The 26,376-nt window shown below is 39.6% G+C and overlaps 1 protein-coding gene across 1 annotated transcript in view; it reads left to right on the plus strand.

The window, feature by feature from the left end:
• stab1 (stabilin 1) overlaps window positions 1–26,376 on the plus strand; it is a 339,504-nt gene that overhangs the window by 62,432 nt on the left and 250,696 nt on the right. The window contains exons 6-11 of the mRNA XM_063067593.1: window positions 1,089–1,184; window positions 2,389–2,508; window positions 9,445–9,641; window positions 10,184–10,314; window positions 17,748–17,863; window positions 18,591–18,670. Coding sequence (XP_062923663.1) covers window positions 1,089–1,184; window positions 2,389–2,508; window positions 9,445–9,641; window positions 10,184–10,314; window positions 17,748–17,863; window positions 18,591–18,670 — 740 coding nt within the window. The remainder of the gene's footprint in view (window positions 1–1,088; window positions 1,185–2,388; window positions 2,509–9,444; window positions 9,642–10,183; window positions 10,315–17,747; window positions 17,864–18,590; window positions 18,671–26,376) is intronic.

A 26,376-nucleotide genomic window follows, 5' to 3' on the forward strand; every position in this document is an offset into this window, starting at 1 on the left:
GGGAAACTCTCATGGTCTCATGGCCAATGACTTCTCCTTAACACTACAGGCTACCTGGCAGTGACTGATCTTGCTAAGGTATATATTTAGGATGCAAAGTGTTATGTGGTGTCCTTGGGTTAGAAAGTCAGCAAAAATGCAAGTTACTTCCTTTTCTGTCCACTTGTGGTCAAGCATTGTTGATATTTAAAAAATCCTACAATGTATTTTTCAGAGGAAAGTAAAATCAGAAAAGGTTTTGAAATTTATGATCACCTGGGTTAAGGAGCTGAACAATACCAACATCAGACAGTCACATGATCTGATTATAGTTCAGATTAATTATACGCTCCGGGAGACTGGATGGCAAATTGGTTGGAGGCTGTTGCAAGGGGGGTGCCAGGGAGGAATCAGTTTGGAGAGTGCTTAGACATTGGATAAGTTGATGGTGTTGGCTGAAGGATTGCAGTGGTTTTCTGGTACCACATTGGTTGAGGAGGCAAATTGGTGCAGAATGTTCAAGAGATGTCATGAACGGGATTATAAGGGTTGAAATCTGGAGGTTGAAGAGTTCCAAAAGACAGCTGAGCAATTTACTTTAAGAGGATATACTGAGGCAGGTACCCTGTGTGAGACTTTGCAGTCTAATGATGAGGCCGACCGAGTGTGATGTGAAAGCTTTTGAATGAAAACCCACCTGGTCTGAAGGCTGTTTATATGTGGTCCAAAATGATGAAGCTAGTGAGGCTGTGTCTTGCTAGATCCACGTGATGTAATCTCAGATTGCTTTATCATCTGCTCTGAATCTAACAGTAGAATCTTGATCCACACTGACCTGTAAGTAGGTGATCGAAGCCCTTCTTTCCCTGATCTATTTAGGTCAACCATAATGCAGTCTACTGCTTAGAATTTGACCTCTGATTGATAACCTAATTGTGCTATATAGCAATAGCTATAAATTTTAAAATGGTGTCACTTAGGAAAATAATAAGGTAAAGGCTTGTCTGAAATGCACATAAGATTGTGCAAATGGAAATTGGTGATGGTAATAGAAATAAATACTTAGAATAATATTCACCATGTTTCACTATATTGTTGTTTATCCAAAGGATGCAAATGCATACATGGAATTTGCAACAATGGGATTACTGGAAATGGAAACTGCATTTGTTTTTCTGGTTACACTGGGCCAAAATGTGATCAAGGTAAGCATTCGTTCTTAGCGGAGGTTGGATTTAAAATTCAGATTTCGAGGCATGGCCATTGCCTCTGTGTTCTATCACTCAGTTCAATGTTAAACTATCAGGAAACTGACAGAAAACAGGATAATGTCTAATTTGCACTGATAAATTTTGCTTTTGAATGGGGCACAATCACTAAGTTACTAGGCTTGCAAGGATTTAGAGAGATGGAATTGGTTGTCATCACCTTCTCAAAGGCAATTAGGGTTAAGCAATAATTTCTGGCCAATGAATGGGGGAAATGTTTGCAATTATTAAATGAATTGAATCTGAGAGAACATTTTTATTAGCACTGTTTATGAATTCCCTCTTTTCCACTGGTTTAGTTGTTTTAAACTGTGCACCTTTCAGAATAAACTGCATGATTCCTTTGAGTGCCTATTTAATTCCACACTCTGTCTTTCCTGTAGGTTAGGTCCCAAAATACTGAAAATTGTTAATAATTGATTTTAATCTTTGTAGGAGGGTAGCAGGGGTTACTCTACTTTTTTAAGCTTACTAGAAAGCACTAATGAGATTTAAATATTATGATATATTAGAAACATTCACATCAGGTTGGTGCTCAAGACTCTTTTAATAAATATCTGAAGACCCGTGAGCTGGAAACTACCTCTTCTCCCTCTGGTGAATGTACCAAGTAAAACAAAATTCCAACTTGTTACATTTGAGACGGATATGGAAAGTCTTATTTAATGGCCTTCATATGAAGAAATAGAGGGATATTGTAAGAAAGATGTAGAATGAACTTTAATCTTGTAGCCTTGCCATGCCTGGTATAGGAAATGGTTGGTTGAAGGACTGCCTAAAATGGGAAATATTGTGTTTTGTTACCAGCACCCCTCAGCACAATGATTGTACAAAAAACAAAAAAATAACCAGCAAAATCTTGCTGTAAGAGATCTTGTGCTTCATGTGCAACATCTTGGGATTAAAATAAATCCAGGTTGACTGATAATTTAAGATTTTTCATCTTTTATAATATTAAGTAGAATAACCCGGACCCCGTTTATTTTCATGAACAATGTGATTATTTTGCTAATGGCATAAAACAACACAAAATTCAAAGAGCTTGTCTTACTGATCTGGTGGGACATTTGGTTCCTTTCATGTTCTATTACTCAATTCAATGTTAAAAGGTTGACAATAATTGTCTGTTGACTTTTCGCAGAAATGCCTGCTTGCAAGGCCCTGCAATGCGGAAAAAACACGCAGTGCATAGAAGAAAAGTCTGGAAGGTTAATTTGTTCATGTATGCCTGGTTTTCAGAACTTTTCAGGAACGTGTGTGGGTAAGAACTTTGAATCCTCCTGATCCTCTCGCAGAATTTAACTGAAAGTTCAGGAGTGGAAATTAATTTTTGGGCAAATTTCCTATTTTGTTTTTAAAATGATGTTCCTGTTGGAAGTAGACTGTAACTAGATACATTCATCAGAATTATCCTCATCCTTCATTTCTTATCTCCTTTTCCTGGTGGCTATGCTTTTTAGCAATAGATCTTGATAATTCAAATTACTGTTTGGCTACTATGCTATGAGCAAATACTTAACTCAGTTGCTATTCGTCTTGTCTATGCCAGGAAAGCTGTTTAGTGACCTCCATTTCTTTAGATTAATCAAAGTGTTCTAAGTAATGAGAAGTTACTGATAAAGTGAAAAAATGTCAGTGGTAAAGTCGGGAAATGGAAGGCTGTGAACAAAAGTAGAAGCAAAATCAATGAAAAAAAGAAAATATTTTTTTAAAAGGCGGAAGATTCAGGGAAAGGGCTGGGAGGAGCATTCAGAGACAGGACAGCCACAAAAAGTTAAAAGAATACAGAAGGCCCTGGAAATGTAAGATAAAAACACAAAATGCTGGAGAAATGTTAGCTCTCTTTATCTTACCATAGATGTAGCCTGCCCTCCTGAGTATCTCTGGTATTTTTTAAAATTTTGTGATAAATGTGATATCCTTTTTCGATTGTAACATTCTCGGCCTAATGTTGTCAAGGCAAAAGGTGCCATAGAGCACAATCAAACAAACATTAGAAAATAAATCAATATTAAGATGGTAGGGCAAACTTATCTCTCTGTTACTGGAAAGACAAGATAGCCATTATGCTGATAAACCCAACAGCCTTTTATATTTCAGACAAAGCTCTGCCCATGGTACCTGGATTAACTGGTGAATTACTTTGAAGGCAGCTAAGTAACCTTAAATCCTGGCATCTTCTTCCAGAGAGTATCAAATAATTGGATAGGCACAAGCAGAGATTGATTCCCATTTAGGGTAGTTAGGGGTTTCATCAGTTCTTAATCATGAACGCTGGTTAAGATACACTCAGTGGCCACTTTATTAGGTAGACCTGCACACCTGTTCATTAATGCAAATACCTGACCAGCTAATCATGTGGCAGCAACTCAATGCGTAAAAGCATGCAGATATGGTCAAGAGGTTCAGTTGCTGTAGTGACCAAACATCGGAATAGGGAGAAATATGACCGAAGTGACTGACTGTGGAATGATTGCTGGTACTAAGTGGGGTGGTTTGACTCTCTCAGAAACTGTTAATCTCCTCCGCCCCCCCAAAAAAAAATCCATTGAGCAGGTGAAAATACCTTGTTTTTGAGAGAGATCAGACGGGAATGGCCAGACTGGTTGAAACTGACAGGAGGGCGACAGTAACACAAATAACCATGCTCTACATCTGTGAAGTGCAGAAGAGCATCTCCGATTGTACGACATGTCAATCCTTGAAGTGGATGGGCTAGAGCAGCAGAAGACCACATTGGGTTCCACTCCCGTACCTACTAAAGTGGCCACTCAGTGCATTTCCGAGCAACTACAACTAACACTAATTGTAAAACTTCTTGCATGTTCACCTGACTCTGTGATTGAATTTCCAACAAAATGGCTGTTTCCTAGATCAAGCCATCTGTACAAGATTCAATGATAGCTGATCCCTTTTCACCCCTCCTCAACCCCATTCCCAGGCTTTCTCCCTGTAACCTCTGATGCCATGTCCAATCAAGAACCCATCAATCTCTGCCTTAAATATACCCAACAACCTGGCCTCCAGAGCTGCCTGTGGCTGCCCTCTGGCTAAAGAAATTTCCCTCATCTATTTTAAATGGATGTCCCTCTATTCTGAGTCTGTGCCCTCTTGTCCTAGACTCCCCCACCATGGGAAACATCCTTTCCACATTTACTCAGTCAAGGCCTTTCAACATTTGAAAGGTTTCAATGAGATCCCCCCTCATCCTTCTAAATTCCAGAGAGTACAGACATACAGCCATCAAATATTCCTCATATGATAACCTTTCATTACCAGAATCATCTTTATGAACCTCCTCTGGACCCTCTCCAATGCCAGCACATCTATTCTTAGATGAGGAGCCCAAAACTGTTCACAATACTGAAGATGAGGTCTCACCAGTGCCTTATAAAGCCTCAGCATCACATCCTTGCTCTTGTATTCAAGAACTCTTGAAATGAACGCTAACATTACAGTTGGCTTCCTCACCACCAACTCAACCTGCAAGCTAACCTTTAGTTGTGTTCAGCACAAGGACTCCCAAGTTCCTTTGCATCTCAGATTTTTGGATTTTCTTCCCATTTAGAAAATAGTCTGCACATTTATTTCTACTACCAAAGTGCATGACCATGCATTTTCCAACATTGTATTTCATCGGCCACTTTCTTGCCCATTCTGTCTAATCTGTCTAAGTCCTTCTGCAGCCTACTGTTTCCTCAACATTACCTGCCCCTCCACCAATCTCCATATCATCTGCAAACTAGGCAACAAAACCATCTATTCCATCATCTAAATCATTAATGTACAACATAAAAAGAAGCGGTCCCAACACTGACTCCTGCCGAACACCAATATCACTGGCAGCCAACCAGAAAAGGGTCCATTTATTCCCACTCGCTGCCTCCTACCAATCAGCCAATGCTCTAACCATGCCAGTAACTTCCCTGCAATACTATGGGCTCTTAACTTGGTAAGCAGCCTCATGTGTGGCACCTTGTCAAAGGCTTTCTGAAAGTCCGAATATACAACATCCACTGCATCCCCTTTATCCATTCCAAATAAACTGATTCCTAAGCTCCAGAACCTGGGCCTTAGCACTCAGATCGGCAGCTGGATCTTCAACTTCCTCACAGACAGGACCCAGGCTGTAAAAATAGGGGACAAGCTCTCCTCTACAATCACTCTGAGCACCGGTGCCCCACAAGGCTGTGTACTCAGCCCCCTGCTGTACTCACTGTACACCCATGATTGTGTAGCCAAGTTTCCATCGAACTCAATATATAAGTTTGCTGATGACACAACAATTGTAGGCCGTATCTTGGGTAATGATGAGTTTGAGTACAGAGAGGAAATTAAGAACCTGGTGACATGGTGTGAAGACAATAACCTACCCCTCAACGTCAGCAAGACGAAGGAATTGGTTGTTGATTTCAGAAGGAGTAACGGACCGCATGACCCAATTTACATCGGTGGTGCGCAAGTGGAACAGGTCGAAAGCTGTAAGTTCCTCGGGGTCAATATCACAAATGACCTGACTTGGTCCACTGCCAAGAAGGCCCACCAGCGCCTTTACTTCCTGAGAAAACTAAAGAAATTTGGCCTGTCCCCTAAAACCCTCACTAATTTTTATAGATGCACCGTAGAAAGCATTCTTCTAGGGTGCATCACAACCTGGTATGGAAGTTGTCCTGTCCAAGACTGAAAGAAGCTGCAGAAGATCGTGAACACGGCGCAGCACATCACACAAATCAATCTTCCGTCCTTGGACTCACTTTACACTGCACACTGTCGAAGCAATGCTGCCAGGATAATCAAGGACATGACCCACCCAGCCAACACATTTTTCGTCCCTCTTCCCTCCGGGAGAGGGCTTAGGAGAGGGCTCAGGAGCTTGAAGACTCGTACGACCAGATTTGGGAACAGCTTCTTTCCAACTGTGATAAGACCGCTGAACAGATCCAGACCCGGATCTGGGCCGTACCCTCCAAATACCCGGACCTGCCTTGCTTTCCATTTTTCTATTTTCTATTTATGATTTATAATTTAAATTTTTAATATTTACTATCGATTTGTAATCTAGGGAGCGGGAAGTGCAGAATCAAATATCGCTGTGATGATTCTGTTTGGCAACAATAAAGTGTAAAGTATAAAGTATCTATCCTACTTGTAATCTCCCCAAAGAATTCCAACAGGTTCATCAGGCAAAATTTTCCCTTAAGGAAACCATGCTGACTTTGTCCTATCTTGTCCTGTGTCACCAAGTACTCAATGACCTCATCTTTAATAATTGACTCCAACATCTTCCCAAACACTGAGGTCAGGCTAACTAGTCTGTTATTTCCTTTCTGCTGCCTTCTTCCTTTCATAAAGAGTGGAGTGACATTTGCACTTTTCCAGTCCTCTGAAACAATGCCAGAATTCAATAATTTTTGAAAGATCATTTCTAATGTCGTCACAATCTCTAGCACTACCTCTTTCAGAATCCTAGGTGACTCTGGTCCAGGGGACTTACGCACCATTAGGTCTTTCAGCTCTTTGAGCACCTTCCCTCTTGTAATAGTAACTGCACTCACTTCTCTTCCTTCACACACTACAGGATCTTGCACACTGCTAGTGTCTTCCACAGATTCAAAATACTCATTTAGTTCATCTGCCATCTCCTTGGCCCCCATTATTATTTCTCCAGCCTCATTTTCTAGTGGTCCTATTTCCACTCTCATCTCTCATAGATTTTGCATACTTGAAAATGATTTTACTATCCACTTCGATATTGCCTGCTCGCTTGCTTTCATATTTCATATTCTCCCTTCTGACGATTCATTCAGTTGCTCTCTGTACGTTTTTAAAAGCTTCCCAATCTGCTATCTTCCCACTAATTTTTTTTGCTTTGTTGTATGCCCGCTCTTTTGTTTTTACATTAGCTTTGGCTTCCCTTGTCAGCTACAGTTGTACTGTTTTGCCATTGGAGTATTTCTTTGTTTTTGGAATACATCTGTCCTGCACCTTCCTCATTTTTCCCAGAAACTTGCATCATTGTTGCTCTGCTGTCGTCCCTGCCAGCATCTCCTTCCAATGTACCTTGGCCAACTTCTCTCTCATACCACTGTAATTTCCCTCACTCCACTGAAATACTGCTACGGTAGACTTTAATTTCTCCCTATCAAATTTCAAGTTGAACTCAAATCATATAGTGATCACTGTCTGCTAAGGGTTCTTTTTGCCTTAAACTCCCTAATCACCTCTGGATCATTACTGTTCTGGGACCCCTTCTCCATGATTTTTATAAATGACCTGGATGTAGCTGCCCGCGAAAATGTTGCTTTCCTCAGGTTCAGGTGCAACCTATCCCTTTTGTACAGGTCATACCTGCCCCAGGAGAGATCCCAATGATCCAAAACCTGAAGTCCTGCCCCCTGCACCAGCTTCTCAGCCACACACTTATCTGCCACATCATCCTGTTTCCACCCTTACTTGCACATAGCACAGGTAACAATCCAGAAATTACTATCCTGGAAGTCCTGCTTCTCAGCTTTCTACCTAGCTCTCAAAGTCCTCTCTTCAGGACCTGATTGCTTTTCCTTCCTACGTCACTGGTACCAAGAGATCTGGCTGCTCTCCCTCCCTTACTTGAAAGAATTAAGTTCAGGAAGAGCTTTTCATTAAGTTGACAGGAAGAATAAAGAAATAATGAAAACAGAGGGAATTTTGCAGAAATACAGCGAGAAACTTGATAAGATTTTGCAATCTCTGGTATTGAAATTGACTCATTGTGATAGTTTAAGAGGAAATTGCGTTTTTTTTTCCAGAGATGCCTTTATCCATAAAGTTTGCAAATGTATAATAAAAGAAAATATTGGATATCTATGTTTACTGTAGGAAACATTATTCAGTAGACAACAAAATTGTAAAATTAAGTTTGTGTCAGGACAGAAGTTATTTCCTTAACATGCACATCACTAGAACTTTTGACAGACTCTAAATCATCTTGTGTTACAGAAAGAAACTGTTAAGCTGTGGCCTTTCCTGTAGAGTCTTTGAGGTAGTTGCATCAAAGTTCAGTGATCCAATCTCTTGGATTGTGGATGTCCAAAATGTTCAGTTGTGGACTGATATTTGCTTTGGAAGAGCAACAAAAGGGGTCTTTCATTGAGCTGAATAGGTTCAGGACCAGTTGATGGGTGTCACTGTTTGTGCTTTGGGGTTACGTAAACACCTAAGGGGAAAAATTTATCAAAAGACCTAAGGAAAGAGTTGATTTGTAATATTAGGCAGATGTTCAATAGGTTCATTATCACATACAGTACAGGAGATGAAATGCCTGTTGTCTTTACTGAAATTTCAGCAAATTTTCTATCTACTTCAAAGACTTTTTTTTTGCCTCTGAAAATATAATGCCAATAGACCATGTTTGGATAAAGGAGATACCACAGTGTAAGAATTAGAGCATGCTTACTCTTAAGTTAATGATAATCCACTGGTTAGTATTAATGTCAAAATATTGGTTAGACTGCACTTAACAGTACTGTGTATAGTTCCGGTCAATACATTACAGGAAATACATGGTAGTAATAGAAAGAGTACAGAAGAGACTCACAAGTCTGTTGCCTGGCAGGAAGAGCTGTAGTTATACAGACAGATTCGATAGGCTGGATTTATTTTTGCTTCACTATTGGAGGGTGATGGTGAACTTACAGAGGTTTATAGAATGATGAGATGCATAGAAAGGGTAGAAGTCAAAATCTTTTTTCTATTCTGGCTGGTTGAGTCTAGAACCAGAAGACGTAAGTATGAGGGGAGAAATTTCATGGAAATCTGAGGAGTTTTTCCACATAGGGTGGTAAATATCTGAAATGAATTGCCAGAGAAAATAATAGATGTAATTGGAGAAGCACCTACACGTAGGTAGGAAAGGCATGAGAGAGACAGACCTAATTCAGATAAATAGGATTAGCATAGTCAGACAGCATCATTAGCATGGGTGAGGTGGGCTGAATGAGGCTGCTACTGTACTGTATGTTTCTATGATTCACTGTGCAGATAGTGGTAACCATTGGCCCTATTTTGTTATGGTGAAATTATGATACTGTATAAACTCTTTCTTCCATTTCAGGCTACTCCAGTTCTGGTATTAACATATTTTAGCAAAACATTTTTTAGTCTTTAATAATGTTCAGCATTTTATGTAAAATCCTTTATTTCTGATTCCATACTCTAGCACTAAATCCATGTAATATGAATATCTGTGACGAGAATGCAGATTGTGAATACTTCGGTGAAGGAAAATACCAATGTATCTGTCATCCTGGTTACCATGGAAATGGAAAGCTGTGTTTGCCATTAAACCCTTGCAACATAAACAATGGTGGCTGTCCTAAAAATTCTACCAGTTGCAAGTATGAAGGTCCAGGGCAGGTAAACTTAATTCATTACTGTATGATTTGCGCGTTAACAACTTTTTCAGTTATAGAATTGAGATGTTGGTTGCTCACTAAGTTTAAATTTGTTGTTGTGAGCTGATATAATTTAGCTGAGCTTGTTTGATTTACTTTCCTGCAACTTTGTTCAGAACCATATCATTGAAATCACTGAGATTGGAAAGCTCTAAATTTAATCTATGGATTAGGAGCAATGAGGTGGTGGGAGAAATAGGAATTGACTTTACTTGCTCTGATCTGTGGAGGATGGCAATAACTGCATTTGTGCAGGAGTAATGACAGACATGGGAAAGATGGAGATTGCCCAAAATCTACCTTCTATCCACCTCTGAGGCTCACACTAAAAGAATGCCTACTTCCATGGGGTAGTAGAAAATATTCTTCACCTGAGGTACTTGGAAGAGAGCTATGAGAATTAAGAACCTCTGTGGTACATGTGTGACTTCAGATTATAAATCTGTAGCCTCTGCTCTATTTGTCAGAGTTAAAGATTACAATAGAATTTTCCTTTCTTTAAAGTCATCTTGCAAGTGCAAAGATGGATTCATTGGCAACAATCCTTCAGAAGGTTGCGCTCTGAGAGAAGTTTGCAAGCCATCTCTCTGCAATAATTCAGCAAAGTGCATAACAGTATCACCTGGAAACTTTAAGTAAGTATTATCTACAAGTAATGAGCCATATAAAATCTAACCGTTGTAGTTGGATACAATGGACAACCAATCCATCACACTATTTAAATATTCAGAGTTATAATGCAGAACTGAGTCATAGTAAGCAATGACTGAAAGAGGGGAGTGGGTGACAAATTGTCAAGCGTTGGGATTTGCATATTTGGAAATGAGTGACAGGTAGAGCAAAATTCTTGGGAATGTGGGCTCTGATTTGTCCGTTAGATTGAATTCTAAATTGGCACCAGGAGTGAAGCTGCAAATCAGTTGGGATCCTACTTCAGTTGTGCTATACAGATGATGATTTCATGGAGAAATGGCTGGAATATGCAAAGCATCTTAAACAAAGGCCATTAAGATATCCCTGGACTATGGCTTTGCATAAACATTTAGTGACACCAGTAAAAGCTCATTAATATGGTGATGAGAAATATACCATTGAAGTCATTGGGCCATGAGAACAAACACAACAATGGTTGTAGTCCCTTAGCACAAAACAGGATGTCCGCGGTTGATAGAGGACAATTTGCTAGTCCCAGGATGTCTGTGTTGTGTCCGAGGCTTCAATGTATTCAGCTACTGAGCCTGTAGCTTTTCCCCAACAGGTTAGACTTGGGGAGGTTTGTTGAAGATTTCACAATGATCATTTTCATTGGCAGATCTCAGAAAGTGAAGCAGTCTGAGCTTTCATTTAACACAGCCTAGACAGAAGCTGATAAAATAGCCAGTCACATTCACAGAGTCAGGGTATAACTATAGCCTAGAGAAAGGGCAATCAGCTCAATCAATTCTACATTGGCACTAAGCAAGACCACCTCCCCTGCCCTCTCCCTGCAGTGTGGCCTTCTTTTCATGGTTGTGCAATTTTCCTCCTTTTAGGAACCCATCCAAGTCCCCGTTGAGCATTCAGTTTGATTTCAGTACCCCTCTTTGCTTTACAATCCAATCACAGCCGTCTGTTATGGGGAGGGAAGTAGTATATGGTAATAACACTTTGTTTTTGTGCCTGTAACCTTTATTTTGCATTCTTTGGTACTTGAACTATCTGCCAATTGAAACGAAAACAAAAAAATGCTGAACTTTCTAGCACCTCCACGTTGTCAAACTTATGTTATACAGAATCTCAACTATATCTTGATTTGCTGAGACCCCAGCAGTGTCTCCCTCGTGGGAAAATTCAATGTCAGTATTCGTATAATAATATGAGTTAATATTGTTGGTCCTTGATTAGTCCCATTTTGCTGTTCCATGCCTACAGCAGAGATTAAGGTTTGTTTTTATCCCCTGATTTCCTTTCTACTTCCCCTCTAAACTTTCTGTGACCAGCATAGATCTTTCTTCTATTAATAAGTTGATGTCTGGCGTGTGTTTGATCCTTTTATTCTATTTCCTATCTCTTCTCTGATCCACTGAGCACTGGCTTTCCGTTGCTACTTCCTTCCTCACCAGAACCACGGCTCGAACTGAGTCACTTCTCTGAGATCTATGCATTGCTGCCTTGCAGTTTCACCCACCTACCTTTCATTCCAGTTTACCCAGGTCAAATCTACACTCATTCTTTTGACAGTGGCTGTTCTTCAACAGATTATATTTGAATGGCAGTTCTGTACTTCCATGAATCGATTATCATTGTTTTGCAAATTTTCCCCTGCTAATACTTCCCTCTCTCTTCATTCCCCTGCTTTACTCCCTGGAACCAAGTCCAGAAATTCCTTTCTTCTCATTGGGTCAGAAATACAGTAGATTGTTATAGAAAACTCTTCAGAACAAATTTCAAATATTACTCCCAGTTCACATCAGAATAACTGAAGATCTATTATCACAACGTGGCTTTTACACAGCTTTGTAATTTCTGTACAGATTTGCTCTTATCATCAGATATTACCATTGTACTATAACAGCTTCTCTATTTTTCTTATCTATAGATAGATTTCACTTCAGGATATGTTCTCTTTCCAGTGCTGCATCCTTCCAACTGTCTGCTATTCATCACCTCCCTCCACACCTTAATTATCTTCCCTATCTATTCTGTTAAAACAGATGGAACAAATGAGGATATAGATAAATTCTAAGAGCTTGAACAAGCAAAGAATGGATGCAAATCTCAAGATATTGTTATTGTCATGGGAGATCTAAATGCTAAAGTAGGACAAGGTGCTGATGGAAATACCATAGGAAAATTTGGACTAGGGGAAAGAAATGAAGGAGGTGAGAAATGGGTAGAATGGTGCAAGATGAATAATCAGGTCATCATGAATACCGACTTTAAAAACCATCCAAGACGCTTGTGGACATTGAAAAGTCCAGGTGATAACACCAGAAATCAAATTAACTTTATTACTATAAACCAAAGATTTAGAAACTCAGTGACTCAATGCAAAACATATCCCGGTGCAGACTGTAATAGTGACCATAACCCAGTAGTATGTCATGTAAAAGTAAAACTTAATAAACTAAAGAAGCAAAAAACCTGAACAATCCTTGACTACTTGCAATTAATTACAAAGGAAAACTTAAGACAAAAATTTACAATTGAAGTAAGGAATAGATTTCAAAGTCTAGAAATAGAATCTGTTGAAGATGATAGCAATCATGTAGAAATGAAGTTTAACTTTCTAAAGGATGCCTTGGTAGAATCAGCAAAGTCAGTGATTCCTGAAAAAGAAAAAAAGCACAAAGAATAAATGGATGACAGATGAAATCAAAAATCTAATGGAGGAAAGGAGACGGAAGAAAGCAAATTCTATAGAATATAAGTCCTTAGATAAAAAAGTTAAAAGCTTATGTCAAAAAGCCAAAGAAGAATGGTTAAACCAGGAATGTGAGCAAATAGAAAGAATCCCTATTACTGATCCAAAAAGGTTACATCAACAAATCAAGGATATCACTGGTAAAAAGCTCCTCTGTTCTTCAGGTGGATGTTTGAAAGCAAAGGATGGTACCATTATCATGGAAAAAGATGAGATTATGAACAGATGGACTGGGTATATTCAGGAATTGTTTGAAGACGATTGAGGTGAAAAACCAGAAATTAAGAAAAAATTGAATGTCCAAGTATTTTAAAATCTGAAGTTCGTAATGCAATAAATAAGGTGAAGAAAGGAAAGGCAGCAGGTCCTGATGAATTAGTAATAGAACAAATTATCACCCTTGAAGATTATGGAATTGAAAAACTTACTGATTTAATCAATGACATTTATGAGACTGGAATAATACCAGAAGAGATGAAAAAATCAGTACTTATCACTCTTCCTAAGAAACCTGGAGCAATGAATGTGATTTACATAGGACCATAAGTTTAATGAGTCATATCACCAAGATACTTCTGAGAATTTTGATGACAAGGGCTAAAAGTAAGATGCAAGCTGAAGTAGATAAAGAACAATGTTGTTCTGTGAAAGATAAAGGTACAAGAAACACAATATTGATGTTAAGGATACTATCAGAACAAGCTATTCAAGTGCAAAAAGATTTGTTTGTTTGTTTTATCGACTACACAAAAGCATTTGATAAAGTGAAGCACAATAAGTTATTTGAAGTATTACAGAAAACTCTAGATCTAGATTCGAAAGACCTCCGCCTAATCAGAAATCTGTACTGGGAACAAACTGCCGCTGTAAGAATAGATGGAGAAGTGAATCAGTTTATGAAAATCAAGAGAGGCATTAGACAAGGGTGTGTTTTCTCCCCTGATTTATTTAATGTGTACAAAGAAGCAATATTACAAAAAATAAGAGACATCTTGGGAATCAAAGTTGGCAGTGAAAACATCATTAATTTCAGATATGCAGATGATACTGTTAATTGCAAGTACAGAGGAAGAACTACAAAACTTAATTGATATAATTGTTGAAGGAAGTGCAAAAATGGGTCTATATATCAATTGCAAAAAGACAGAATGTACGGTGATATCCCAAAAGGAGAATCCTATCTGCAGGCTGAGAATAAACGGGGAAGACATAAAACAAGTGCAGAACTTTTGCTACTTAGGAAGCTGGGTGACATCAGATGGCAGGTGTGACATGGACATCAAAAGAAGAGTAGGAATGGCAAAAGATACCTTTACGAGAATGAAGAGTATACTGACCAAAACTAAACTAGGCATGACATCCCACCTTAGAGTACTGAAGTGTTACATTTTATCCAGTTATGTTATATGGCTCAGAATGTTGGACAGTATCTAGTAACATGAGGAAATGAATTGAAGCAGCAGAGATGTGGTTTTTGAGGAGGATGCAAAGAATATCGTGGACGAAACGAATATCTAACAAGAATGTCGAGAACAGAGCAAACACAAAAAGAGAAATAATGTATGAGATCATGAAAAGGCAACGTAACTTCATTGGACATGTGTTTAGGAAAGAGGAGTTAGAATGCACGGTAATTATGGGAAAGATTGAAGGGAAGAAAACAAGAGGAAAACAAAGACAAATGATGATGGAGACAATAGCCAGAGAACTGGAAATGAATACCAATGAATTGATCCACTTGACCCGAAACAGGAGTGTGTGGGCCATGGCAGCCAAAGCTCAAACTGGGCACGGCACCTGATGATGATGATGATGATCTATCCTGAAGATTACACAAGAACCACACTGTAACTATCTCTAAGAAGAAGGACTGTAGCTACCTCTCCTTGATGTTCAATGGAACTACCATCTCCACCATTAATGGGGGATCACTGTTTATCAGATTCTCAGCTGGACCAGCCACCTACAAAAACATATCAGAGTCTGGGCATAATGTAGCAATAACGTGCCTTCAGATATCTCAGTCTTTTCAGCATCTTTAATTGCCTGAGACAATTACATTCACCAAGCTCAACACTATGCAGCACCTACTTGCTTGGTACTCTGTCTACAATCATAAACTTTCGTCCCTTTCTCCACTGAAGCCCCGTGGTTGTGGGGTGTGCTGTCCTGAAAATGCACTACTTGACAAGCACCTTCCAAATATGCAGCCTCTACCACAACGAATGAGAAAGGCAGCAGCTGCATAGGAGCACAACCTCCGGAGTGTTCAGAAATATATTGCTATGTTGGACCTAAGTCCTGGAATCCTCTTCCCATATCACTGTGTGAGTATATTTACTTGAAGGACTGCAATTGTTGAATATAGCTCTCCAACACCTTAATGGAAATTAAGATTGGGCAGTAGATGTTGGTCTCGCTAGTAGCTCTCACTCTCTCAATGATGAGGAGATGAGCTCTTGGATTTCCTCATCCTGGCATGTGCATTTTATTTGTCTATCTTCACCGCACTTTCCCTGTAACTGTAGCTGCAACACTATATTCTGCATTTCGATTTCCTTTATTACAACCTTGATCTACTTTTGTATGGAATGGTCAGTCTAGATGACATGCAAACATAAGCTTTTCACTGTGTCTCTGTTAATGTGACATTGATAAACCAATCCTAATACCTATAGCATTGCATCTTGATATAGTTAAATTAGAGTGAATGAAAATTTTAATTAAGGATTGTGACCGCAAAATTCAGTAGTGCATGAGGTCCAGAAGGTTGTTTTGTACAGGCGTTGAACTCAGGAACTCCATTCTTGGCAGACAACATGAAGAAAATGGGTTAATATCGGTCTGGGTCACAGGGTTGGTGGGGTCAGAATGGGCTGAAGCTAAAGGAACTGGCTGGTGGATGGGGCTGAATTGTTTGGAGGTGGTTAGGACCTGGAGCAGCAGATAAGGTTATCGGCTGGAGAAGATGACTATTGTTATCAATGGGGGGAGGGGTGTTCCAGGACTGGTGGAGATTGGAAATGAGATTATAGATGCTCTGGATTACAATTAGCTGCTAAGAGTTTGTGTGGAATTGGGTGTATCTATGTGAGGGTTGGGGTGGAGAAATCAGTATGGCATTAATGAGAGATCAGTCAGCAGATTGGTGGTTTACCGTGGAGTATTTAACTTGAAGAGTTACTTCCCTCCCTTCACTGGAATCCTGGTTTTAGCCACAGTCTGGCATGTCCCTTTTACTGAAGTTGCATTCGCAGTCCAATGAATGACTATAATGACCCACAGTGTCCATAGTCTGTGTGTGTGGTCTAAAGTCATAGAAATAAGGCCCAGGCATTTGTTGCATGCCATTAGGACCACTGTGCATTCTGGTGTGTTATATTAATGTGCAGAAAATACATACCTCTGTAGCACTGGCAGAAAATCCTCTGTATTCTGCAGTGAAACTGAATCACAAGGTATGGCAAATCTTAAGAGTTTTGTCAGCCAAGAGAAGCATATTAGAGATCTTTTATATAACTCACACAAGCTTTGTGTGAACTTTTTTTCCCTGGTTTTCAAGAGTTTGTGAAAGAAGCTGACCTCAAGTTTATATCACATTTGTACAGAATTCACCCTATTATGCACTCATGAAGTATTTTACTCTGTCATTTGTAATGAATTTATGTTAATGCTCGAAATGAAGAATTTCTTTCCTTTTATCACCAACAGATGGATTTTTGAGCAAAGAATAAACTGCTAGAAAAAGTTATCAAGTCAAGCATTTGTATAGTTGTGCTCCATTATTGGAAGGATGTGGAGGCTCTGGAGAGCGTACAGAAGAGATTCATCAGGATGCTTCCTGGATTAGAGTTTACTAGCTATAAGGAGCGGTTGTAAAAACTCACATTGTTTTCTCTGGAGCATTAGAAGTTAGTAGGAGATTTAGTAGAAGTTTATAAAATTATAATAAGCCATAGAAAGGGTAGACCATCTTTTTCCTGAGGTAGAAATATCAGAAACTGGAGGGTATACCTTTAAGGTGAGAGTTTGAAAGTTTAAAGATGTGCAAGGCAAGTATTTTTGCACAGAGTGGTGTGTGCCTGGAATGCGCTACCAGAGACCGTGGTGGAAGCAGAGATGACAGGAGAATTTAACAGACAGGCACATTGATGTGCAGGAAATTGATGAATATGGATCATGACCAGGCAGATGTTGTTAGTTTAATTTGACATTAAGGTCTGTCAGACGTTGTGGGCAAAAGGCCGGGTTCCTTTGCTGGACTGTTCTATGTTCTGAGCAGCATCATTGGAAGCAAAGGGATGGTCAGTGTATTAGGTTGAAACCCTGAGTCCTGATGTAGGGTCTTTACCTGTAAAAGTGAACATACCTTTGCCTGCACCCATGCTTTATGACCCACTGAGTTTACTCCAACAGCTTGTTTTTTTTGCTTCAAATCCCAGCATCTGTGGTCTCTTAATTTTCCAGACAATTACTTAAATTTGCTTTGGCTAGATTCAGGAATTGTATTAACATTGTTCATAGGAGTGTCAGAATTCGCTAAGTAACATATTTTTAGCTTACACATGGAAGAAGCATTTGTTGGTTTTTTCGGCAGCATATAAATTATATTTTCATTGGCTCAGAATAATTGGTTTTATTTTTTGTTGTTTTCTTATTTCTCAGGTGTGTCTGCAAACCAGATCAAATTGGAGATGGACGGAAGTGCATTGGTTCCTTAAGAGAGATGATCGAAAATCTAATCCCCTACCAATATAGCACTGCACCAATTACAATGTTTGGTAATTTTCTCAAATATTCTTAAACTATAGTGCTGACTCCTGGTGCTCCATCTAGCCACTGTATTTATGGGAACTGGAGTCATTGTAAATGCTGTCAGACACTGACCTGGAGATTCGCTTACTTCTCCAACATTTTGAAGTATTACACAAGTGCATTGTACCTTAAAGCCAATCGCAATGGGATAGTTTGTGTGTCCACAGTGAATTTCCAGATTATGGATCAGATCCTTCATATGCATTTCCATTGCTGCTGCCTGGTAACATTAACAGGCATACAATGTGTGGTTTGCATCTCTTGCACAAAATTCTTTGCATTTGATGTACCATGAATTCCAGAGGGTTCAGGCATTCTACAAAGCTAGTAAAAGAGCCATCCTACTGAAGAATATTGCTTAAGGTAGTTTGAATACTCCCACAATTCCTCCCAACGCACCTCTGCTCATTCACCATTGCATTGCATCCCTTTATCCCTGTCTTTGTCCTTCTCAGCACCGAGCCCAGACATCATCTCCTCCGCATGCACCAATCATATTGTTTAAACTGCTGATTGTATAAAAATGATCATTAGTCTTATGGTCATTTTGACAGCAAATTCTGTGCTAATATTAATTCAAAAAATGGCTTCATTATAATGTTCTGTTCATTTTGTAATGGAAATAAATCCATTTTGTTAATTTTGAATTAAGAAGTATCTTCACACTATATATCTTTTTATTTATCTTTTCAGATAATGGATGTTTGTTAACATTGAGTAAAATGGGGCCTTTTACAGTTTTTCTTCCTCTTGTCAAAAACCAAAAGAAGATGGTAAGTTATCATGAACAATGAATATTTTCCCTCTTTATACAGTTCCACAATCGCTTATCCGAAATCCTTGGGGCCAGTTGCATTTCGGAATTCAGAATTTTTCGGATTTCAGACCCCCCCTCCCCCCCAATACCAAAAAACACATATGCTCAAGTCCCTTATTTAACCTGTCTCAGTGCGGTGGAGTTTAGGACCCAGCGGTGCACCAAACCTACGCACTTCCTCCCGTATACTTTATATCATCTCTAGATTACCTATAATACCTAATACAATGTAAGTGCTATGTAAATAATTGTTAAACTGTATTGTTTAGGGAATAATGACAAGAAAAAAATTTATTTCCAACAAAAACATTCAATAAAACATAAAAATATACAGCTTCAAACGAACCGAATCAAACACATGGTAAATGACTTATTGGAATAAATGTAGAATGTCACTGTCACTATAAAACTTCAGTAATTTGTCTTTCTGTTATTTAACTCATATACAGTGGTAGTTCTGACACTATTTTCTTCAGTAAGACACCGCACAGACACACCACGATCAAGCTTCTGCAATAACTCCACTTTCTGCGTTATTGATAGAGAAGATTCCTTCTCTTTTTCTCATTGTTACCCACAGGGGTATCTGCAGCTCTTTTTGACATTTTCACAGTGAAATTAAACACAAAGTCAACAGTGAACACAAAATATCAGCGAACAGCAAATGCACGTATAACCAGTACGAGCGCTGAGCCACAACTGATGTCTGGCGGCCTCTGCTAGTGCTGCCACGTCACATCTGAGTGACGTCAGGTGTTGGCGAAAAAAACTTCGGTTTTTAGAGCTTTTTGGATTTCAGAATGTCGGATAAAGGAATGTGCACCTGTACCAAAAAATGTTTTTCTCCTAAAATCCCAGACTGACATTTTTGTACTAGGCTCTGTTCAAACCAAAACATCTGTGTTGATGCTGTGATAGATGGTCTGTAGTTGAATGACGTATTAGGATATCAGGACTGCAAACCATTTGAGATTAAATCCAGAGTTGCAGCAACCTTTTGCAATAGTTGAATCAATAGGAAACGAGACTCAGCCTGACCTACATAGCATTCGCCCTTCACCACCACGAATTGGTGTTCCAATTTATTAGTACACTTGTATATCCGCCTATCACATTGACCAAAGTCGAAGCAGAGAAGAAGAGAAAGGGAGATTGAAACTTAGTGTGCAAGAGAGTTTTGCAAACTCATGTTTGAAACTCTTTTTGGTACTTTGTTATATCTCTATAAAGCTATCAGCTTTGTATGGAATTATAAAATGGAGCAGACTCGATGGGCCGAATGGTCCATTACTGCTCTTAAGTTTTATGGTCTAAAACCTGTGGGCTGGCACTCTAATTTGGGGGCTAAATGATAGCAACATCAATGATGTTTGACGCCTTGTGCGCAAGACCTGAATTATTTTCAGATTTGTAACTAAGTTGAGGTCCTCAAATAGGTGGCTCTTCTTGAGCATCCTTTCCAAGTTGCATTTGGTTACTATAAGTTTGAGAGAGCCAAGGGATATTGGAAACTTGGTTCAGAAAAAGAGAGATATCTACAATAAATATAGACAGCATGGAGTAAATGAGGTGCTCGAGGAATATAAAGAATGTAAAAAGAATATTAAGAAAGAAATTAGAAAAGCTAAAAGAAGATATGAGGCTGCTTTGGCAAGTAAGGTGAAAATAAATCCAAAGGGTTTCTACAGTTATATTAATAGCAAAAGGATAGTGAGGGATAAAATTGGTCCATTAGAGAATCAGAGTGGACATCTATGTGTGGAGCCAAAAGAGATGGGGGAGATTTTGAACAATTTCTTTTCTTCGGTATTCACTAAGGAGAAGGATATTGAATTGTGTAAGATAAGGGAAACAGGTAGGGAAGTAATGGAAACTATGATGATTAAAGAAGAGGAAGTACTGGCACTTTTAAGGAATATAAAAGTGGATAAGTCTCCGGGCCCTGACAGGATATTCCCTTGGACCTCGAGGGAAGTTAGTGTGGAAATAGCAGGGGCTCTGACAGAAATATTGCAAATGTCATTAGAAACAGGGATGGTGCCGGAGGATTGGCGTATTGCTCATGTTGTTCCATTGTTTAAAAAGGGTTCTAAGAGTAAACCTAGCAATTATCGGCCTGTGAGTTTGACGTCAGTGGTGGGTAAATTGATGGAAAGTATTCTTAGAGATGGTATATATAATTATCTGGATAGACTGGGTCTGATTAGGAATAGTCAACATAGATTTGTGCATGGAAAGTCATGTTTGACAACTTCATTGAATTTTTTGAAGCGGTTACGAGGAAAGTTGATGAGGGTAAAGCGGTGGATGTTGCCTATATGGACTTCAGTAAGGCCTTTGACAAGGTTCCACATGGAAGGTTAGTTAGGAAGGATCAATCATTAGGTATTAATATTGAAGTAGTAAAATGGATTCAGCAGTGGTTGGATGGGAGATGCTGGATTGTAGTGGTAGATAACTGTTTGTCAGATTGGAGGCTGGTGACTAGCGGTGTGCCTCAGGGATCTGTACTGGGTCCATTGTTGTTTGTCATATACATTAATGATCTGGATGATGGGGTGGTAATTTGGATTAGTAAGTATGCAGATGATACTAAGATAGGTGGCGTTGTGGATAATGAAGTAGGTTTTCAAAGCTTGCAGAGAGATTTAGGCCAGTTAGAAGAGGGGGCTGAAAGATGGCAGATGGAATTTAATGCTGATAAATGTGAGGTAGTTCCTTTTGGTAGGACTAATGAAAATAGGACATACATGGTAAATGGTAGGGCATTGAAGAATGCAGTAGAACAGAGGGATCTAGGAATAATGGTGCATAGTTCCCTGAAGGTGGAATCTCATGTGGATAGGGTGGTGAAGAAAGCTTTTGGTATGCTGGCCTTTATAAATCAAAGCATTGAGTTTCGGAGTTGGGATGTAATGTTGAAATTGTACAAGGCATTAGTAAGGCCAAATTTGGAGCATTGTGTACAGTTCTGGTCACCAAATTATAGAAAAGATGTCAACAAAATAGAGAGAGTACAGAGAAGATTTACTAGAATGTTGCCTAGGTTTCATCACCTAAGTTACAGAGAAAGGTTGAACAAGCTGGGTCTTTATTTTTTGGAGCGTAGAAGGTTGAGGGGGGACTTGATAGAGGTATTTAAAATTATGATGGGGATAGATAGAGTTGACATGGATAGGCTTTTTCCATTGAAAGTGGGGGAGATTCAAACAAGATGACATGAGTTGAGAGTTAAAGGGCAAAAGTTTAGGGGTAACATGAGGGGGAACTTCTTTACTCAGAGAGTGGTAGCTGTGTGGAATGAGCTTCCAGCAGAAGTGGTTGAGGCAGGTTCGATGTTGTCATTTAAAGTTAAATTGGATAGCTATATGGACAGGAAAGGAATGGAGGGTTATGGGCTGAGTGCAGGTCGGTGGGACTAAGTGAGAGTAAGAGTTCGGCACGGACTAGAAGGGACGAGATGGACTGTTTCCGTACTGTAATTGTTATATGGTTATATGGTTACAGTTGAAACATTTGAATAAGTAAATAGCCTTTTACCTGTGCTGGTAGAAGTGCTGGACAGACATGAATGGGCCTGTCTGAAAAATCGTCCAGGTGAGTAAATGGACCTATAGCATCTCCAGTGGGGTTTTATTGGCTGGTTGGCTGTTTTTCTTGCAGGAAGTGTCCAGCAGTTCAAAGTCTCCCCTCGTGATTTGGGCCCTAGACTAAGCTTTTCAACTCTGGTCTAATTCATCATTGCTTTCCATGTATTTTTTTTTGCAAATTCTGAATTGTAATGTTGTGGTAGTTTCTGTCTCCATTTTCTAGTTACATTCAGTTTGGGGGGGCGGGGGTGTGGGAGGAGCTGACCTTTGGTAGTTATCTGGAGTTTCGGCCCCTGTGTATTTCTCCTGTACAAATAATCTTCCACTATCTACCCGTCATAACCGAAGTTTTGAGAAACTCTGGTTAGATTTTCCCCTTTAAGCTTTTAGTTCATAACAAAATCTCGTGTGCACCTTTTGTAGTGGGTTATCCATTGGATCCAGTCATCTGTTATTTAACCAAGCACACACAATGTCACTTTCTGGTTGAAACAATGCCTTTTACTAATTGAAAAACACATTCTGGTGATTTTTTTTTGTTCCTGTTTATGTATAATCCTTGGAATTCTACTTCCGAACAGTCTCAGTCTTGGTAACTTCTTGTATTCGCACATCCACTTTTTTTGAAGTCAGTGGATCTGTATTTCCTCAGTGTGCTGTACCCAGTATCTGCAAAGCAAAGTTGACAACCTCTGTATGACTGGGTAACCCTATGCAGTTTGGAATTCAAAACCAAACATCTTGATTATTTTAGCCACTTAGTTTGAGAGATAGCTGACACTTCTTCACGTTTGACACCTGTTTTCATCTCAATTCAAGAGGGCATTCACCTATTTTGATACAATAGGTTGATATCTAGGTACATTTCAAATATGGATGTGAGAGGTGAGACAAGCCGGTGAAGAAGAAATAAATCCTGAAATCTTTCTGCCTTTGCTGGTAATCAGCTTTGCTGTTTTCCAGCTTCAAAGTGCTCTCAAATGCATCGAGTCAAGGAAATCGAGTAATCCTGGGCATGTATCAGGAACACATCAATCTTTTGATTCAGCACTCAATTCTTCAACTATTCCTAGTAATTTTCATTTATTAGTACTTAAGCATGCAAAAATATTTTCTTAGGGCAGACACTGGAATGTTTATTCCAAAATCTACATTCCATTGGATGGTGTTTCAAAGAATTTTTATACTGTTCATTATTAAGTTAATTTCACATGAATAGCCAAGAGCTCCATTGTAAGTAAATATTGAAACATTCTTGACTGATGTACTTCTAATTCCCGGGTTCCCAAAGCAGGATGATTTGTACAATGCTGTTACAAACTATTGTAGGCTGTGCAATCACTAACTAAGTCTAGTTTATTATTTCAACTCATACTATTCAGCTGAAACAAATGTAAAATCCATATCACCATCCTTTCAGCCTTCATTTCTAATTTTATTATTTTAATTTTACTTCAATGCAAAGTTTCCAGGCTAGAAATTCTCTGCATTTAAATAAACTCTGTAATTCTGTGTTAGCAGGAAACATGCTGGTGCCATTGGGATTCATTTTTCTTTCACACTATTAGTGTGTATTTGGCAGCACACATTACATCACTTACCTTGTTATAGTACAGTAATCACTTCCTAGAATTCAAATCCAGTGCATATGTGTACTCAGTCCTTCGTTAATTAACACCAGGACTCCATGCTTAAAGGATACCTCATCTCTAAGACTCCTCACTCCTGGAAGTTCTTCTGGTGCCTTACAGACAAATGACAGCATTAAATTTTCAGATGTGCACGGAGTGGGGCCCCCACATTGATCAATATTGATGGGATGGGTGGAGATGCAGAGAGAAATGTTGTGCAGACTGTGTGTCAGGATGGTATCCAGAGCAGAAGAAAGAGGCCGCAGGCTACAGCAATCAATGCCAACATTGATTCACTGTTGATTTTGGTAATGGCTTGGTTGATGAACACTACTGTATTTGAAGTGAGAGGTCTGACTAACACACAGCACTCTTACCATTGCATTTTAACATTATTACCAAAGCCACATGAGTGTCATTGTTCGGGTAAAGTGGATCTCTGAAAAGACCTTTCAGGTAGTGTTAATGAACATGAGATTCTGGAAAGCTTGAGCAACACACTCAAAATGCTGGAGGAACTCTGTAAGTTGGGCAGAATCTGTGGCGGAGAGTAAACAGTTGATGTTTTGGGCCACAACCCTGGCTTTCCCTGATGGAACTGCAGTGCAATGCTCCACTGTGTGCAGTGGGTGCGATGACGTGGCTTCAGCAACAGAGCATGATGAAAGTCCTGATCTCTCTGGCTAGCTTGTGATAGGATGTAGAAACCATAGAAAGGGTGCAGAGGAGATTTACAAGGATGTTGCCTGGATTGGGGAGCATGCCTTAGGAGAATAGGTTGAGTGAACTTGGCCTTTTCTCCTTGAAGTGACGGAGGATGAGAGGTGACCCGATAAAGGTGTATAAGATGATGAGAGGCATTGATCTTGTGGATAGTCAGAGGCTTTTTCCCAGGGATGAAATGGCTAGCACGAGAGGGAACAGTTTTAAGGTGCTTGGAATTAAGTACAGAGGAGAGGTCAGGGGTAAGTTTTTTACGCAGAGAGTGGTGAGTGCGTGGAATGGGCTGTCGGTGACGGTGGTGGAAGCGGATACAATAGGGTCTTTTAAGAGGCTTCTGGATAGGTACATGGAGCTCAGAAAAATAAAGGGCTATGGGTAACCCGAGGTAATTTCTAAAGTAAGCACATGTTTGGCACTGTATTGTGCTGTAGGTTTTCTATGTTTCTATGTCTAAACTGGGAAAAAAGGGCCCAATGCAAGCTCCAATCAAGCACGCTGTTATGAATGATTTCCATGCCCATTCCACATAGCACATGTACGTAGGTACCATGCACAGATGAGTTTTTGAATCTTTTCATAGCTCCTGTAGTGTGACTTTATTTCTGCAATATTCTACAAAACTAACATAATTTGTTCACTCAGTGCACCAATTGTTGCACAAGGTTAATGAACTTCTAATCCTTTATGTAATTCAGCCTGAAATCTGCAATGCCCTTGAACAGAAAAGCCTACGAAGATAGTAAATATGGCCCAGTCCATCACAGGTAAAGCTCTCCCTACCACTGAGCACATTTACAAGGGACACTGCCACTGAAAAGCAGCATCCATCAACAAGAAGTGCCAGCGTCCTGGCCATGTGTTCTCTCTGCTGCCATCAGGAAGGAGGTACAGGAGCCTCAGGTCCCACACCATCGGGTTCAGAAACAGTTATTACCCCCTCAACCATCAGGAAGGAGGTACAGGAGCCTCAGAACCCACACCACCAGGTTCAGGAACAGTTATTACCCCTCATCCATCAGGAAGGAGGTGCAGGAGCCTCAGGTCCCACACCACCGGGTTCAGAAACAGTTATTACCCCCTCAACCATCAGGTCCCACACCACCAGGTTCAGGAACAGTTATTACCCCTCAACCATCAGGAAGGAGGTACAGGAGCCTCAGGACTCACACCACTAGGTTCAGGAACAGTTATTACCCCTCAACCATCAGGATGGAGATGCAGGGGCCTCAGGTCCCACACCACCAGGTTCAGGAATAGTTATTACCCCTCAACCATCAGGGTCTTGAGCTCACCCTAACACTGAAATGATTCCACAACCTATGGACTCACTCTCAAGGACTCTTCCACTCAAGTTTGCAATATTTATTGCTTATTTATTTATTTTTTGGTGGTTTTTACATTTGCGTAATTTGCTATCTTTTGCACATAGGTTGTTTTGTCCATCTTTGTGGTGTGCAGTTGTTTGATTCTACTGTGTTTCTGTGTCTTACTGTGAATGCCCGCAAGAAAATGGATCTTATGGTAGTGTATGCCGACATATATTTACTTTGAAAGACAAAACCAAGAGCGATTTCAGTATCTTGACCAGATGAGAAAATTAGCCGCTACCATTAGCTTTCTTGCATCCTAAAATCATTTTGACTCTCCTTGACTAAGAAACACAAGTGTGTCTTTAAATTGGCTGAAAACTGCATTCTAAGAGCTAATTTTAATGGAGC

The sequence above is a fragment of the Mobula hypostoma genome, chromosome 15 (assembly GCF_963921235.1).
Source record: "Mobula hypostoma chromosome 15, sMobHyp1.1, whole genome shotgun sequence".
NCBI lineage: Eukaryota > Metazoa > Chordata > Chondrichthyes > Myliobatiformes > Myliobatidae > Mobula > Mobula hypostoma.